This window comes from Erpetoichthys calabaricus, chromosome 18 (genome assembly GCF_900747795.2).
Source record: "Erpetoichthys calabaricus chromosome 18, fErpCal1.3, whole genome shotgun sequence".
In the NCBI taxonomy this organism is placed as follows: domain Eukaryota; kingdom Metazoa; phylum Chordata; class Cladistia; order Polypteriformes; family Polypteridae; genus Erpetoichthys; species Erpetoichthys calabaricus.
This window is the reverse complement of record NC_041411.2, coordinates 20,354,113-20,372,203: the sequence shown is the minus strand read 5'-3', so window position 1 is coordinate 20,372,203 and position 18,091 is coordinate 20,354,113. Positions and strand designations below refer to the sequence as shown.

Here is an 18,091-nt window from a genome sequence, read left to right as displayed (position 1 = left end):
TTGCCCAGTGTGTCATCTTTTGTCAGTCCCTTTCTCCTCTCCCAAACCCTTTTTTGTCTTGGAAGTGGAACGGAGAACTTGTTCCACTCAAACAATGCAGGAACTGCTCCCTTTTTCAATAGTTGCTACCCAGTCTCAGACCCTGGCTTACGAAAATTCTCTTTTTTTTAAAATACCGTCTGCAAACTCGGATGGGGGACTAACTATTACGTTCTTTCTCCGGATAGCTAAGATCCATTTAGATTGGTTTTCTGCATTGGAGGGAAAAATGTATGCAAACTAAGTACCTTGTTGTACTTACTGGAACCACGACATAAAGGTATGCAACAATGTTCAGCTGTAGAGCTATCTCTATGCTGAAACTTAAACTTCTTTTTTTTTTTTGGACACATTCTTGCCACTAAACAAAAATCACAACTGCAGTATGGACAATGGGAGACACGTCAGCACTACCCTGTGCATATGGTGAAGTTAAGCACAAACAAAATTCTTTCTCTTTCTTATTCCTTCCCATTTACTCTTCCCCAGGCAAGCATTGTCCTTCTCCTCTTACAGCTTGCCTGGGTGAGGCTGAGTGGCTTCCTTTATACCAAACCCAGGAATACTTAAGTGTGACCACATGACACCCTGGAAGCACTTCCGGGTCAGGTGGAACCACAATTGAAAAAACGAATGCTGCTTCCTGCAGCTCCACCTGGTAGTTCCCAAGTAATCCTGTAGGGCCACCCATTGTAACTACCACTCCCATGCAGACTTGCAAGTGCTTAGATGGGAGATCCACCAGAGGAAAGATACCACTTATCTCATTGGGAGGCTGCTTCCCATCTTTCATCCATTGTTTCCTCTGAAATGCTTTTTTTTTTTAATAATAATAATCTTTTCACTAAAGTAACATATTTATACTTCATAATAGAATACCCATAAAATGCATAGGTTATTAATTGTAGCTCAGTAAATGTGTGAAGTTACTTGTTCTTTAGATGGAACTTGTTTTATGTGAGATTTTATTATCTTATAGGTGAAAGCTTTGCTTTCTGAAGGCATTAATCGTCCCAGAAAAGGCAATGATGCTGGAGACCACCCACCTATAACCCCCATGAGATCTGCTACAGAAAGTGAACTAGGTATGAGATTTAATTTTGTACACAAGTTACGTACTGTACTGGACTTGATCTGCCTATCATTATTGTTTGTGAACTTGTTCTTTTATTACATAAAATGGTAACTTGAGTTTTACATTCTTTCTTAATATAGCGCTTCTGAATTAATCATGCTTAATCTTAGCATGTGAAATTAGTATGAACAAATGCAGTGTGACATACTAATAAAAGGAGCTATACAACAAGCAACACAACTGCAGATTGATTTTCTTGATACTGTTTTACTGATAAGATCACCTGACATTCCAATTCACATATTTCCTATCACACAGAATAAATTTACATTAAACATTACTTTTGTGATAGTGTATCACTCTAGTATTTACATCAGATTTAGAAAGTATTCAGACCCCATCAGATTTGTCGATTTAATTTTAAATAGATAAATTTGCATGTTTCCTCATCGATCTATACATAATAACCCATAATGACAAAGTGAAGGCATTATTTTGGGGAAACCAGTTTTGCATAATTAGAAACTTGCCTAAAAAGACAAAGTTGTAAATTTCAAAGTTCTGAATTTCATTATTGTGAGGAAATGTTTTATGACTGTTGTATTAAAGACTGCGTTCTACATTGTCTTCTAGTGACTGTTACTTTAGATTTGAATGTTTTGTCAAATCTGTTGATACTATATGCTAAACAATAAGGCTTGGTTCTGTCACAGCTTCAAGGACCCGAGTTGAATTGTAGGCTCGGTCACTCCGTGTCTGTAGAATTTCTTTGTATACTTGTTTTTCCTTCCACATCCTAAAAATGTACATTTTAGGCTAATTAGCAACTTTAAATGAGTCTGTTATAAGCTAGCCTGTTTGTTTTGTGCTTTCCTGCTTAATGGAGTAGCATCTTGTCCATTGTAGTTGGGTTCCTGTATTATGCATGATGGTGTTTTGCTTCCTGTTTCTTTGTAATGGAAAAAGTGGGTTCAGAAAATAAATGGATGGACGAATCTTTGTTTTAAAATTAGAAAATTATTTTTTCTGAACCTGACTTTGGTGGTTACTTTATTCCTGTAATATCCTGAGTTTTCCCAGTGTTGTTCTAGGGAATTATAAGTTTCTTTAAATGTACTATTTTTTTGGCACCATTGTATTTTTTAGGAAGCGATGGCTGGAGACTGTACGAGTATATAACAAGGCATTTCATAGCAACTGTGAGTTATGATTGCAAATACCTCCAAACCAGTATTGCCTTCAGTATTAGTAGTGAGAATTTCACCTGCACCGGAAAAACATTGCTATCTGCAGGTAAGAATTTATTATTTTTGTCCTCATGCAGTCCATTTGTATGACTTTGCTAAATGGGGGTGGTATAGATGAAATGAACATGTGAGCACAAAAACCTAATGTTACAGTAGAGACTGGAACATTAGTCATTTCTCCTTGTAGAAACTCTAGCATGATTAATAGTAAACATTCTTTTCAAAATGAACATCTTTTTGAGTTTTATGGACATCTTTTCTATTATTTTTGTTACATTTAATACTTTTTATTGTTTTTTAGAATGGGTCACAGTGAATAGCAACTGCTAAAACATGTATTTGTTACAGGTTTCACAGAGGTCATGCCCTGGCAGAGCATAGCTAAGGAGGAGAGCCTTCCAAGCTGTGAAAGAGGGGAGGTATTTGTACTAGATGAAGTGAAGCTGTTGGAGAAACAAACTAATCCTCCAGATTATTTGACAGAGGCAGAGCTAATATCATTAATGGAGAAACATGGAATTGGTAAGAAAGTCCAAATTAGTTTTGCCAGTGTCAAACAGTACTAAATGGTATTGACAGACGGTGTTAGTCTTACGAACTTTAACTCCAACTATTGAAAACATACATATCAGTAGGGAATAAATAAAATATGACTGCTTATTGCAAGTAATGGATTTTTTACAGTTGGTTAACAAAGCATTTTATTCATTTGCTACATCTGTATTATAGTTGTAATTGTTACTTTAATGTGAGTTTTATTAAATATTAGATTAAGCTATTGTAAACGTAATAGATTGTATGTGTTACGTTGTGTCATATTACACATACTGAGAAACATTGTTCTGCAGAATCCAACAGTGTCTATATTTTGGCCATATTTGTTACAAAGCAAGATTTTGCACAAGCAGTTGACTTTTTATTTTAATACTAACTACATTACCTGTTGATTACAGGTAATATAATACATTTTAAAATATTTGATATCTCTTACCGTACATGTACCATCAGTGTTTCTTCCTACACTTTTCATTGGTACACCCAAAAAAAAGGCCTGTCTTGTCCAGTACTTCCTCTCTCGATCATGTTCCTGTAAAGCCTGTTTCTCAGACTCTGTCATTTCGAGGCATGTTGTTCACCTCCACTCTACTTTATAACTACCACCAGTAGGAGATGGCCCCGCCCCCCTTACCTGCTATGAAAACAACATTCATATTCTTGTGAATACTTCCCATATTTGAAGGCGACTTTCCAAACCAACTGAGGGCACAACTCCTGAACTAATAAAATCATTGATGATGGCTAATAAGGGTGGGCCCAACACATCAAAGGCTTCCACTAAGAGACATGGTGGTACAATATCCAGAGGACTGGGGGCTGGTTTAAGGGTGTCAATAGTTCTTTTTAGCTGTGAAAGTGAGACTAGATCAAAGGATTCTAAGACAATGTCATGATTAACAGTAGAAAGTTCATAGCCCGTTTGAACAATGCCACGGCGGATAGTATCGATTTTGCAGACAAAGAATAATAGAAACTGGTCACATGAATGAACAATGCTATTTGATCCCATTGCAGAGTTGGGGTGAATAGCCGCATTAATTGAATTTAATAAGACCCTAGGATTCTTTGAGTGACGGGATACTAAATCGGCAAAGAAGTTTTGTTTCATTATCTTAACTTTGGCCTGGAAATTGAAAAGAGAAGTCCTAAAAAATCTGTTTAGAGACAATCAGTCCATCTTTTTTCCAACACCGTTCAGCAGTTCAACAGGCACGGCGCAGTGATCGTGTATTTTCATTAAGCCAGGGAGCAGTTCTACGCTTATTACTGCGTATCTTGGGCGGAGCAATTGAGTCTAAAATCGTTTTATAGGAAGAATTAAATTTTACAACAGACTCATCGATACCATTATTTTGGTCATGCACATAAAGACTAGAGAAAATGGTTTTAAAATCAGATATAATAGAAGAATTTAAAAAGCGCGAGCAGTGTGGAGTCCTGTCAGTAAAACAAGAAGAGTCCCCATTTAAAATCCAAGTCTCAGTGATTAAGAAGAAATCCAGATTATTTGAGGTAGTAAAGTCTTGCAGAATAAAAGTTTTATTAGACACTGATCTCACGTTCAAGAGAGCAGCCTTGATTGAGGTAGAATAGCTCGTTGCAGGATGAGCATGAGTGAGTGTGCGAAGATTAGCAGTGTTTACTACTCGATTGCATGCCAAGGAAAAGTGATGCTGTTTTGAAATGGAGAAATTAAATCCGGTGTCCAGCGCCCATGAACCAGTGATGGAGTCCTGAGCAGGAGAAGATGGGTCATAGATGACTCGCAGGCATCAGGAATCAAAGCTCTGGGACTTGAGTCGTCGTCGTTTAACAGCAATTCCGGCTCTTTTCCCACGACAGCGGCGGGTGCGTTTGCGTCTCCGAGGGACATTCAACTCACTGATACAGGTGAACACCGGCGTCCAGGTGAAGAAGTCAGGAGATGAATAAAACAAAGGTGGAGGTTCACAAAAAAATCTAACCAGGAGATGAAAATTGAGAGGAAAGCAAGCCAGAAAATATGTTTAGTAAAGACTCACAATCATAGGACAGTGGCCGTTGGGATAAACTAAAATATAAAAACAAAGTTAAAACATAGAGTAGAGAGATGAGCAGACGGCCAGCCACACCAGTCGGCACCATCTTTGAATGGCTCTACCCATGTATACAGTTTCAATTGTGGTGCCTAAACAAACTGCCAAATCACATATCACTCAATATTCTATACTCTATACCTTGAGGGTAAGTGTTTAAGAAATCTATCTATCAACCTATTTATTTATTTCCAGGTACTGATGCCAGCATCCCAGTACATATTAACAATATCTGCCAGAGGAATTATGTGACTGTTGAAAGTGGGCGTAGGTTGAAACCAACCAACCTGGGGATTGTTCTTGTCCACGGCTATTATAAAATAGGTAAGTAAGCAATAGATTTGATAACAAAAGAGACACAAGAAATGTCATAAGAATGTAAACTGACCACACCCAAGTATTCAGCATGGATACTTTAAAAATACACATTACTTTTAATTCTGTAACCCTTTAAATCACACTTCCATTAAAATATGTGACATTAATTGTGTGTTTCGTTCAACATGACATTCAAGCTTATGCTTGTAGAATGCTGCTCTTTACTTTATGATGCTTGTAATGTAAGAAATATCAATCTTTATGTGATCCTGTTGTAATTTGGGTGATTATAGCTAGACACTAATAAGCAGTTATTGTGGCAGTCAGGATTAGGACCTTTTTAGATGTACATTCAGTCTAAGAAAAGGCTGTTTCCAATGTATTAGAATTGCACAATGAAGGTAGAAAAAGGTTTCCCCTTTTGACACTGTGTTTTTGTAATAGTTGTAAGACTTGGGACAAATCTGCACCTCTGAGGTCAAGTACCCTTGGTTTTAACTTTTCAAGCCACTTGATGTAATCACAGATATATTGCCATCTGAATTCATTGTATTGTTTGTAATGGTATAAATAATTCACTTTTTTTTCTATGAATAACTTGTAATTTCGTTCCATAATTTTCTGGATGCAACTTCTATCTTTTTGAAAAGTGGTCAGCCTATCACTCTGTCTATTATGGTCTGTTTCCTAGAGTCCGTCCTTTTAACACAAACACTTCTCCAATTTATTTGAATGTATAGATCCTTATTTTCTGCATGTTTTAAAATTATGACTTTTTTATTGTGCTGTAAAGTACTAGGGTGTTGCACCGTGTTAGCCATTATGAATGTAGAGAAAAGCCTAGCAAAATGACACCTTTTATTGGCTAGCTAAAAAGATTACAATATGCAAGCTTTCGAGGCAACTCAGGCCCCTTCTTCAGGCAAGATGTAATATAGAAACTAGAGTTCCCTGTGTTTATATACACACTCTAGGACAAGAAACAACATTGGTAAATCTTTAAATGAGAAATTTTAAATGTAAAAAATTAATAGATTCATTCAGGCTAGGGTTAATTTAACAAGAGAGAGAACAATGTATGGTCAAGATCTCTGGATAAGATAACTGTCCACCAAAGTCTTTTGAAGTTTGTAATGAGTTTTTCAAAACAATGTGGATCTGTAGACAGGTTGTCAATCATTCTGAGAGATGTAAACAATCCTCATATCTGGCCATAAAACTCTTGTTTTTATTCAAGCCATGTTGTAATGTATTAAATTTTAGCATGAGTTTAACTTCCCATTCTTTTCTCTCTTGCTGTGTTTTGAAGTTGCCCATAAGCACTGTGACTTTAAAGTCCCTCTCACAGTGTCCATGGCTGTTGAAGTGGGCCGCTACAGGAACATCTGTGTTGCCATGTTTAATGTGGAACCTGTGTAAATTCATTCTCTGGCGGAGTGTTTGTCCAGTTTCTCCCGCATCCCCATTGTTGTCACCTATAACCCACATCTTGAAACACTTTGAAAAATTATAAAAGAACTTCAGCCAATACTAAACAATGACCAAACACTGAAAAATGTATTTCCTGAACCTCCCATCCTGGCATACAGACAACCACCAAACCTTCAGCAACTAATTGTCCGAAGCTCCCAAAGTGAACCAACAGAAAATGGCACATCTCCATGCCTACAGAAAAGATGCAAAACATGTGCAGACATTTATGATACAGACCGTATAGTTATACCACACTGCCGACTTGAACATCACATAAAGGGATCATTTTCCTGTAGATCATCTAATGTAGTCTACCTAATTCTCTGCATGAAATGTCCTGACACTGCACTCTATGTGGGAGAAAGTGGACAAACACTCCGCCAGAGAATGAATTTACACAGGTTCCACATTAAACATGGCAACACAGATGTTCCTGTAGCGGCCCACTTCAACAGCCATGGACACTGTGAGAGGGACTTTAAAGTCACAGTGCTTATGGGCACCTTCAAAACACAGCAACAGAGAAAAGAATGGGAAGTTAAACTCATGCTAAAATTTAAAACATTAGATAGAGATAGATAGATCTTTATTGTCATTGTCACTTTTACAAAGGAACAACGAAATTGAAGGTGCAATCAACTCAGTGTGAGGAATAAGGGTTAAAATGACAAAAAGACAGAATATAATAACAAACCGAATAGTAATAAATATACAAATTGCACTTGTTGACCTAAGGTATATATTGCACATTGGAAGAATAATATAGAGCAGTTTTATTTTGAGTTCAGGGCCATGATTGCTTTCGGATAAAAGCTGTTTTTAAGGCGGTTTGTCCTAGTTTTCATAGCTCTGTATCTCTTGCCCGATGGCAAAAGCTGGAAGAGGCAATGACCGGGATGTGATGAGTCCTGCAAAATGTCTATTGCTTTTTTGCGGCTTCGGGAGGTGTAGATTTGTTCCAGAGTGGGGAGGGTACAACCAATTGTTCTCTCCGCTATCCTGACGACCCTGTGTAGCGCTTTCTTTTCTGAGGAAGTGCAACTGCCGTACCACACACACAGTCCGTACGTGAGCACACTCTCAATGGAACAATGATAAAAAGCAAGGAGCAGATTTTTTGGGAGGTGGTTCTTTCTGAGAATTCTCAGAAAGTACAGTCTCTGCTGTGCCTTCTTTAGCAGCTCCTTGGTGTTGGCACTCCAGGTCAGGTCATCCTCCAGCTCCATACCCAGAAACCTGAACACCGGGACCCTCTCCACACATGCCCCGCCAATGGTGAGTGGCTGGATGTCAGTTTTGTTTTTCCTAAAGTCAATAACAAGCTCCTTTGTTTTTTTGTTGTTGAGGAGCAGGTTATTGACTGTGCACCACTCTGACAGTCGCTCCACCTCGTCCCTGTATGCTAGCTCACCCTCCTTGCCCGAGATGAGTCCGACCACCGTCGTGTCATCCGCAAACTTTATAATCTTGTTGCTATGGTGAGTGGGGACACAGTCATATGTGTAGAGGGTGTAGAGGAGCGGGCTGAGCACACAACCCTGCGGCGTCCCGGTGTTGAGGCTGAGAGCAGTGGATGTGTGGAGACCCAGCCTGACCCTCTGGGAGCGACCCGACAGGAAGTCCAGTATCCAACTGCAGGTGAGTGATGGAAGTCCCAGATCTGCCAGTTTGGACACCAGTCGTTGTGGGAGGATGGTGTTAAACGCCGAGCTGAAGTCTACAAAGAGCAGTCTGGCGTAACTCCCCTGCTGCTCCAGGTGGGTCAGGGCAGCATGAAGGGCTGTGGCCACAGCATCCTCCGTGGATCTCTTTGCTTTGTAAGCAAACTGAAATGGGTCCAGGTCTGCTGGCAGGCAGGCGATGATATGACTCCGCACCAGTTTCTCAAAGCACTTCATGATGACAGATGTGAGTGCCACTGGGTGGAAATCATTCAGACTGTTCATGTTGGATTTTTTTGGCAGCGGAACAATGATTGAGGACTTGAGGCAGGATGGGACAGTGGCCTGGGACAGGGACTGGTTGAAAATCCTGGTGAAGATTCCGGCCAGTTGATCTGCACAGTCTTTCAGCACCCGTCCAGCCACACCGTCGGGTCCTGCAGCCTTCCTCGGGTTCACTTTCCTCATCACCCGCCTCACCTCACACACTTCCACTGTGAGTAAATTGCTGTTGTGAACAGGCTGTTGTGATGGAGCTGCTGTTGGTGTCGCCTCAAAGCGGGCAAAGAAGATGTTCAGCTCCTCTGCCAGAGAAGCGTCTCCCTCAGCAGCCAAGGAGTTGCTGGATTTGTAGCCGGTGATGTGCTGGACACCCCGCCACACCTGCCTGGTGTTGTTACTCCTCAGATGATCTTCTATCCTCCTTCTGTATGCTGCCTTGGCCTCTCGGATGCCTCTCTTCAGGTTCGCTCTGGCTACACTGTAAAGAGCCCCATCCCCAGACCTGAAAGCAGTATTCCTAGCTTTCAGCAGACTCTGGACATCCCTCGTCATCCAGGGCTTCCTGTTAGGATAAATCCTTATGCGTCTGTCCCTGGTGACGTTGTCCGTGCAGAACCTGATGTAATCCAGGACTGCAGTAGTGTGGTACTCCAAGTCTTGGTGATAGAAAACCTCCCAATCGGTTCTCTGGAAGCAGTCCTGCAACTGTTGGGAGGCCTCCTCGGGCCATATGGTAACAGTCCTGGTCATAATGGGAGCTTGTTTCCTGAGGGGAGTATATGCAGGGATTAGAAGCAGAGATGTATGATCAGACTGGCCAAGGTGTGCTAGGGGTTTAGCCCTATAGGCCTGTCTGATGTTTGTGTACAACTTGTCCAGTGTTTTTACTCCCCTGGTTGCACACTTTATGTGTTGATGGAATTGAGGGAGAACTGCTTTCAGATCTACATGATTAAAGTCCCCAGAAATGATGTGAACAGCCTCAGGATACTTGCTCTGTTTACTGCTGATGGTGTCATGCAAAAGCCCCAGAGCCGAGTTAGCATTAGCATCAGGTGCTATGTACACAGCAGTTAGCAGTATAGCATTGAATTCACGGGGGAGGTATATGGGTCTGCATTTAATTGTCATAAACTCCACGTCTGGAGAGCAGTGTCTGGTGACTATGGTGGAATTTGTGCACCAGCTATTGTTCACATAAATGCACAGCCCCCCTCCTCTCTTCTTACCGGATTGCTCTGTCCTGTCTTGCCGGTGTGCTGTGTGGCCTGCTATCTCGATCGCCGTGTCCGGTATGAGTGGATTAAGCCACGTCTCCGTGATCAGCAATATGCAGCAGTCCCTGATGATCTTTTCCGTTGCAATCCGCAGCTGCCACTCGTCCAGTTTGTTTGCCAGCGACCTCACATTTGAGGAGAAAATGCTTGGAAGCGGTGGTTTGTGTGGCTGCTTCCTTAGCCTCACTAGCACGCCGCCTCGGCACCCCCTCTTTTGTTTACGTTCTTTGCGCCGCCGCCGGCTCCTCGAAGCTGGGATTGTAATCCACGGAGAGCCCGGTGTTCGTGCGATGTCGTCCGGAATGTTGTGGACGCGGAGAAACTCGGAGGTCGAGCAACTCTCGCTCCGTAAACCGATAGATAAAATATCCTGCCGGCTATACGTGTATTTATCCAGGCAGGGTGGAAAAAACACAATCTGAGTCGGAGAGCATTACAACATGGCTTGAACATGGATTACATCTTGCCTGAAGAAGGGGCCTGAGTTGCCTCGAAAGCTTGCATATTGTAATCTTTCTAGTTAGCCAATAAAAGGTGTCATTTTGCTTGGCTTTACTCAACATGGCTTGAATAAAGACAAGAGTTTTATGGCCAGATATGAGGATTGTTTACATCTCTCAGAATGACAGACAACCTGTCTACAGATCCACATTGTTTTGAAAAACTCATTACAAACAAACAAAGACTTTGTTGGACAGTTGTCTTATCCAAAGATCTTGACCATACATTGTTCTCTCTCTTGTTAAATTAACCCTAGCCTGAATGAATCTATTAATTTTTTACATTTAAAATTTCTCATTTAAAGATTTACCAATGTTGTTTCTTGTCCTAGAGTGTGTATATAAACACAGGGAACTCCAATTTCTGTATTACATCTTGCCTGAAGAAGGGCCTGAGTTGCCTCGAAAGCTTGCATATTGTAATCTTTTTAGTTAGCCAATAAAAGGTGTAATTTTGCTTGGCTTTTCTCTATTGTGCTCTATGAAATCAAAAAATTAAAACATAAAATGTAATGAATACTACAGCATGTTCTGTATGCCTGTCTTCAATGTGCTGATAAACATTTAAAATTCAGGAACACTGTGAGAATAATTAATAAGAAGAAAATGCAGAACAGCTTCCTGGCATCTTTGTATACCCAGTATAATGCAAGAACACAGAGGTACTCCTAAAATACTTTTTCTTTTCAAATCAGGCCTAAAATGGAAGGTAATATAAATTAATAAAGGAAAATAACAATGAATCAAAACTCATTAAATTACAGACAGAAATTTGTGAGTTTAGATTGTCTACAAGGCCTCTCATTAATTAAACTGGAGATATGTGAGGTTCATTATTTTTGTAAAGTCTTCTTCAAATATGCTGTTCTAGGAAAGAGTTTTTACTTAAGAATCCTTGCATTCTGGGTAGCAAGCTGAAGCTTGTTTAGGAGCTCATTGGCATGTGCTGCTTTAAGTATGTGAGCAGCGATTAAAGTACAATGAGTGGATCCGTTATGCTTGAATGGAAAATTACATCTTAAAATGCCTGCTTATTTTGATTACTGATATAACATCTTAAAATGCCTGCTTATTTTGATTACTGATATAATGGACCTTGGTCTCCTTGTGAACTTTTTCTAAGAACATTTGTTTTCCTAGGTAAACCACATAGCATTTCCCAAAGCTTATGTACTGCTTCCATATCCCTTGATGTCTTAGATAAACATTCCTTCCAGTGCCTACATGATGTAGGGAATTTCTTCATATGTATGTTTTCTTCCTTTGAAATTATTTTATGGGGAATTTAATTTGTGATTTATTTAGTATTTTCCTTATCTTGCATTTCTTTGCTTCATATTTTTGTTTTCTTTGTAAATCTCCTTTTATATGGTTTGGCATCAGGCATCGTATGAAATATGATTAAGTGAGAAAGATTGCTATATTTCTTGCCTTCTCAGATGCGGAATTGGTGCTGCCTACTATCCGAAGTGCAGTAGAGAAACAGTTGAATCTGATTGCTCAGGGAAAGGCCAACTTTAAGCAAGTCCTGCAGTTTACTCTTGACATCTTTAAGAGAAAATTTCATTATTTTGTGGATTCTATTGCAGGTAAACACCTTCTCTTTGGCCATCACTGATTTCTTTTTCCTTGTGTTGTACAACTGCATAAAGTGAGCCACATTATTGGCTACCACATTATCTCTATTTACAAGGACAATTCTTATTGATTTTAAGGAAATCATCTGTTTAATTGAAATATTTTGGTTTTACATTTGCAGAAGCTTAATACTAGTCATATTACAAAAATCAAGATGAAGGACAAAAAATATATTTTTCAAATCAACAGAAACATGCATCTGGTTAAATTTTGGCATACATAAGTTTATGCATAAATCATCCACAATTTACCTCATTATCTTGAGATGTTGTCTGATAATTGTACACAAGATTTTGTGTTTTGTATCTCAAAGTACAAGTTAAAGTTGACCCTAAGATAAAGCCAGTTGGGTGAGTTGAATTCCAACTTGTGCAGTAATTTACACTTGTGACCTAAAGGTTGTGACTACAGAGGCAGCAATGGATGGAAGTTATTATGTTTGCAATATATGGGGTTGACATGAGACTAAATTAAAGCGTTGGGTAGGGCTTTTGAGATGCACTGGAATAGAAAGCAGGACTTTCAGCATACAATAACAGGTGCATATGCAACTGTAAATCTGGGCTTTAATCAGGGAGGATGTTTGTGATCTCACCCTGCTTGTCATTCATTTTGTCTTTTGCTATGATGTCCTACTAACAGGTGGTGTGTAGGGCTGAACACAATACATTCACGCTTTATTTCATCATTTGCAATGTTTGTTTTTGTGGTGAAATTCACCTGTGCCACAGTGAACTGCATGGAGCATAACATATTTACCCACCACTTTCTGTGAACAGCTTGTGCAGTGCTCTCCCATTTACAAGATATGTAAAACTCTTTAGCAGCAGTGTAAAATAAAAGGGTCAGTGTTTGAAACATCTGTGTAGAGTACAGTGCCGCTGTTTTCAGTGATAAATTATTGGTTAGTTTTGCATCTTTAAGGAGAATGTTACATTCTCTGTAACATTTATACTTTGTTACCTGCACTGTTAAGAACAGTCCTTGACCTTTATAAATTTGATATGTAAATGAAATGTCCTTTAATATCTTATATCATCACTGCTATTGATAAGATGTACTGCTTCTTTCACTTTCCTTAGGGTTGGATGAATTGATGGAGGTCTCCTTTTCTCCGATTGCTGCAACAGGAAAGCCACTCTCACGCTGTGGAAAGTGTCACCGTTTCATGAAATACATCCAGGTGAGCACTTACAAACATTTTAGCTTAATTTCATTGTCTAAAGAAAATATTATATGTGTTACAAATCTGGAGTGGCTACAAAAAAATTCACTTAATACTAGTTGTGTAGTTCTAGAAAGACTTGTATACTTTGCAGATAGCAGGGTGTGAAATTCCAACAAAATCCATGTTTTCTTGTGGGAAACACAGCATATGAAGCAGCGTGACTTGGGGTGAGAGAGAAATGATTTTTTTGAGACTTCGTGGCAACTTTATCTTTCCCTTGCTTGTTTGTGTATTCAAGGAAATTTGATCAGGTTCTGATAGGGAGAAAAATTCAAGTGAAATGCGTTTGTAGAAAAACATGGTGGATTTTTTTTTCTTTGAATTGTTGCTATTTCATTAGTTTCACTTTTATTTCAGAACTTCTGTAAAAACAATATTTGTAATCTTGCAAGTCCCAATATGCTGAATCTTTTTAATGAGGTCAGGACAGGTTTCTCTGTTTGGACTTTCAGCACAGACAAAACAATCTATATCATCAGCAGTTAATATTTTTTTTTACAAAGTAAAAAAGTAAGTAGAGTTCTGCATTGGACTCCTGTCTGTAAAGTCGTGCTATTTTCCTCTCACAGTTCCAAAGGTACATGGGGTTACCAAGGTGATACCCCAGCTTTTGTCTAGGTTTTTGTGCAAGGGCTAGACAGAACGTTTTTGACTCCTGGGGTAAATGTAGCTTTTTAAATAAGCAGACAGATAAATATATATTCATGAACAAAGTAACCAATAAATGCATGTGCGGTAAACTCCGTTTTTGAAATTCTCAAGATTCTTTATTTGTCACATGCATAGTTATACAGGACAACACGCAGTGAAATGCATCCTGATCCGCTTATCAAAAACTGTGCAAAGTTAGAAGAATATCAGTTAGATTAACAAAAAGTCATAGATTGAAAGATAATAGTATAGTAGAACATAATAAATAAGTAAAATTATGTGAATAAAGTAGAATTAAGTGTTAAGGTGCAATAGTGTAGTAATTATTGTGCAAAACCAAAGTTAGACTGGTGCATAGTTAAATGAGGCAGTTTGTTTGTTTGCGCTACTGTGATCTTTACTTTCTTTTTTTTAATATTTTCTAATTTTCCTATTTTCATATCCTTTCACTTTCTCCACATGTGTATAGCGCCGTTTTTTTTTTTTTGTTGTTGTTTTTTTTTTGAGCCTTTCTAATTTCACTGGTTTCATAGTCTCTAACCTGCTCTGCATGTGTTTAGCGTCAACGTTTGTAAACGTCGTTATGAAGTTCTAGTTTGTCATTTTACTCATTGTCTTTTAATTCTGAGCCATACAGTACAATACATAGAACAGAATAAATCCTCAATACAGAATAAAAATAAAAATTCTAGAAGTACAGAGTAGAATTTCACATTAGATGATATCACATAATATGATTCGGATTTGTTTTAAGTCCTGGAGACCTCATTCAAGCTGCCTCCCCCATTTTGCCATTCCACATCTGAAATAGCGCTAATCCAATGAAAGAACCCCTCATTCCCACGTCCCCATTCATCAGGGATGACTTTACCTTAGGCAGGCAATCTACAATTTAAAGAGATTGTTATTTTCTTGTGAATTGTTACATATGCATTATTTTCACTTTTACTTTAAAAACTTTTGTAAAAACAATACTTGTTCCTTTATTTCTTGCCCGGCACATGGTTACATCTCTTTCTTCCCAGACGTATAATACTGCTCGTGTTGTGAAGGGTGTTGCGGCTGAACGTACGCTAAGGATATGCCTTTGGATCATTTGCTGTCTTTTTGCTGCTTGCTAGCTGCCTCTTCTGCCTGTCGCATGTCATTGTTTTAAGAGCTCGGAGCACATGATGCTTGCCTTCCAAAAGCAATCCAACAACTTAGAGGTCTGTTGACTTGTTTTAAATGATGGCTCACTGCCTGGTCTTGCGTGACGTTGTAAAAGCAATAACTGTCTGTTATTACTGGCCCCGGGCGTGTTTGAATTCTTTCTTGCAGGATGTACAACGCTGCTCGCGTTCGGAGGAGGAGGGAGGGGGTTATAGCTGCTGTCGTGCTGCCCTTCGATCTCTTTAAAGCCTTAACAGCCGCTGTCCTTTTTGCTGCGGCCCTGGGACAATCTCTTGGCACCAAGTCTCATGTTTACGGTCCCCGCGAGACGCACCGTGGCAAGTCTCCTTGGTCTCGCGGGTCTTTTAAATGTCTTTCGAGATTATCACGTATCGTAGCCTTGCATTTGCTTTCCATTCCAGGATTTCCTTTTATATATAGAGAGATTTCTTGATGCAAGTATGTATAATTATCTGACATATCATGGATGATTTTTACTTATTTAATAATATTTCACAAAGTCACAATATTTTATTTCTTTTTATATAACTAGAAACACCAAATATTGCAGATCATCTTCTTTTTTTTTTTTTTTGAGCAGGCCAAACCCAGCAGGCTACACTGTTCTCATTGTGATGAAACATACAGTTTGCCACAAAATGGAGCAATAAAGCTTTACAAGGAACTGCGCTGCCCATTGGATGAATTTGAGCTAGTACTGTGGTCATCTGGATCAAGGGGCAAAAGTTATCCACTCTGTCCATACTGTTACAGCAATCCACCCTTCAGAGACATGAAGAAAGGTAGCAATTTCAGCCTATACTCAAAATTTATCCAGCTTTTTAAATAAATTTATGCAGTAGAAGGTTTTTGTTTATTATGATTTTAGTACAGTTTACAGAGACTGTCAGAAAAAAATTACTTCAAAAACATTGCTCTGAGGTTGAAATGAATCTTAGGTTTGTAATACCCTACTTTATTCTCAGGGTGTAACAATTGATGGCTGTGTTTTAAGTTTAATATTTTACCCAGTTGTGATACAATTTAAACCAGTCACATCCTTTGAGGGTCTTTTCTATAACAAAGGTGTACATTTACTATTGCCTATATACATTATACTGTAAAAACACCCTGCTTTATCCTTTGAGTGTAACAATTGACGGCTCTGTGTTAAGTTTAGTATTTTACAAAGTTCTGACACAATTTAAAAAGTCGCATCCATTGATGGTCTCTATTACCTGTATATGTTATATAGTGAAATAAGCCTGATGTTCCTCATTATGTCCACAAGGTAGCAGCGATTTTTTTTTTTTTTATTATTATTTTATTATAAAATTCCAAATCATTTTTCTCCCTGGTAAAGTTACATGTACATATACATGTACTTGTATATATTCTGTTTTCATGGATAGAATATCTTAAGTGATATGTAATATTGCATTTGGACATACCAATATACTTGGGAACAATCACAGTGAATAGGCAAAGAATAAAATACAAGAATATAGTGGGCTGACTATAGTATCCTGTACAGTAATGCCAGGATGTAATGACTATCCTTTTTAGAAAACTGGACTGTTGTCTAAAGATTCTTTTTGTATCTGCTTTAATTAACTTAAGTTTAACTAGGCTTGGTTAATTTATAAGTGAGCTCCAGGATTCTGTGTTGTTGAGTTAGACCATGTTTACCACCAACAGGGCTAACATCCGTTCATTATCCAAAAATCTAATTGTGCTGTCCTGTTCCCTCCTATAATATCAGGTTATCCATAAATATGGACATTCTAATTTTTACAAGAATTAATTTATTATGATTTGTATCTAATTACTGCAGATATACTGACTAGTGAAACAAACTTGATGCACTTCTTCTTGTCCACAAGGTGGCAGCAAATTGATTTTTTAAGGCATTAAATGCCAAATCCCTTTATGTGGAACTTTGTCATTGAAAACTATTTTTCAAAACTGATTATACTGTTTTATAACTCAAAAAAATCACTTTGAGAAGATGAAGTTGTTATAGAAAGCAATTTTCTGTCAGGCTTCTCATAAAATGCTTAGTAATTTTAAGATTGATCACTCGATACCTTTTGCTTTAAATTCTTTGTAGTGCCTGCAGAACTAGGGTGTTGTACTGTGTTAGCCATTATGAATATAGAGAAAAGTCAAGCAAAATGACACCTTTTATTGGCTAACTAAAAAGATATGCAAGCTTTCAAGGCAACTCAGGCCCCTTCTTCAGGTAATATATAATACAGAAGCTGGAGTTCCCTGTGTTTATATACACACTAGGACAAATTCCTGCTTCCTTTTATGTGTATATAAATGTGCTTTACATTTTTTGTTCCTCATTGATATTTTTCAGGTATGGGGTGCAATGAATGCACACATCCCACATGCCAGCATTCTCTAAACAATTTGGGAATTGGACAGTGTGTGGAATGTGAGCATGGAGTGATGACTTTTGACACCACTTCTGGTCCCAAGTGGAAAATGGCCTGCAACAAGTGTAATGTGGTGGTACACTTTTTTGAGAATGCCCACAAGGTACGTGTGTCTTCAGACTGTTGCGAATCCTGTGAAGCCTCGTTAGTCATAGTTGACTTCAATAAAGCAAAGTCGCCTCTCCCAGGCGATGAGACCCAGCACACAGGTTGTGTCTTCTGTGACCCAGTCTTCCAGGACCTGGTCGAACTGAAGCATGCTGCTATGAAGCACCCCATGCACAGGGGAGGACAAGGTCGGCGGCAAGGACGAGGACGTGGGAGAGGGCGACGTCCAGGTGGAAGAGGTGGTTTGAAGAAGCCCAAAGATAAAATGGCTGCTTTAGCTGCTTACTTTGTGTAGGATATTCTGTTATAAATAAATCAGGATTGACGGAGTCAGTACAGTTTTATTTATTTATTTATTTTTTTAC

General features: G+C 38.8%; 1 protein-coding gene across 2 annotated transcripts in view; it reads left to right on the top strand.

The window, feature by feature from the left end:
* Window positions 1-18,062, top strand: part of top3b (DNA topoisomerase III beta) — a 51,412-nt gene extending 33,350 nt beyond the window's left edge. For both annotated transcript variants that reach the window (XM_028824106.2, XM_028824107.2), the window contains 8 exons: window positions 1,019-1,124; window positions 2,261-2,407; window positions 2,710-2,883; window positions 5,190-5,318; window positions 11,945-12,094; window positions 13,226-13,326; window positions 15,776-15,977; window positions 17,540-18,062. In XM_028824106.2, coding sequence (XP_028679939.2) covers window positions 1,019-1,124; window positions 2,261-2,407; window positions 2,710-2,883; window positions 5,190-5,318; window positions 11,945-12,094; window positions 13,226-13,326; window positions 15,776-15,977; window positions 17,540-18,021 — 1,491 coding nt within the window. In that variant the 3' untranslated portion in view covers window positions 18,022-18,062. The remainder of the gene's footprint in view (window positions 1-1,018; window positions 1,125-2,260; window positions 2,408-2,709; window positions 2,884-5,189; window positions 5,319-11,944; window positions 12,095-13,225; window positions 13,327-15,775; window positions 15,978-17,539) is intronic.
* The last annotated feature ends 29 nt before the right edge of the window (window positions 18,063-18,091 follow it).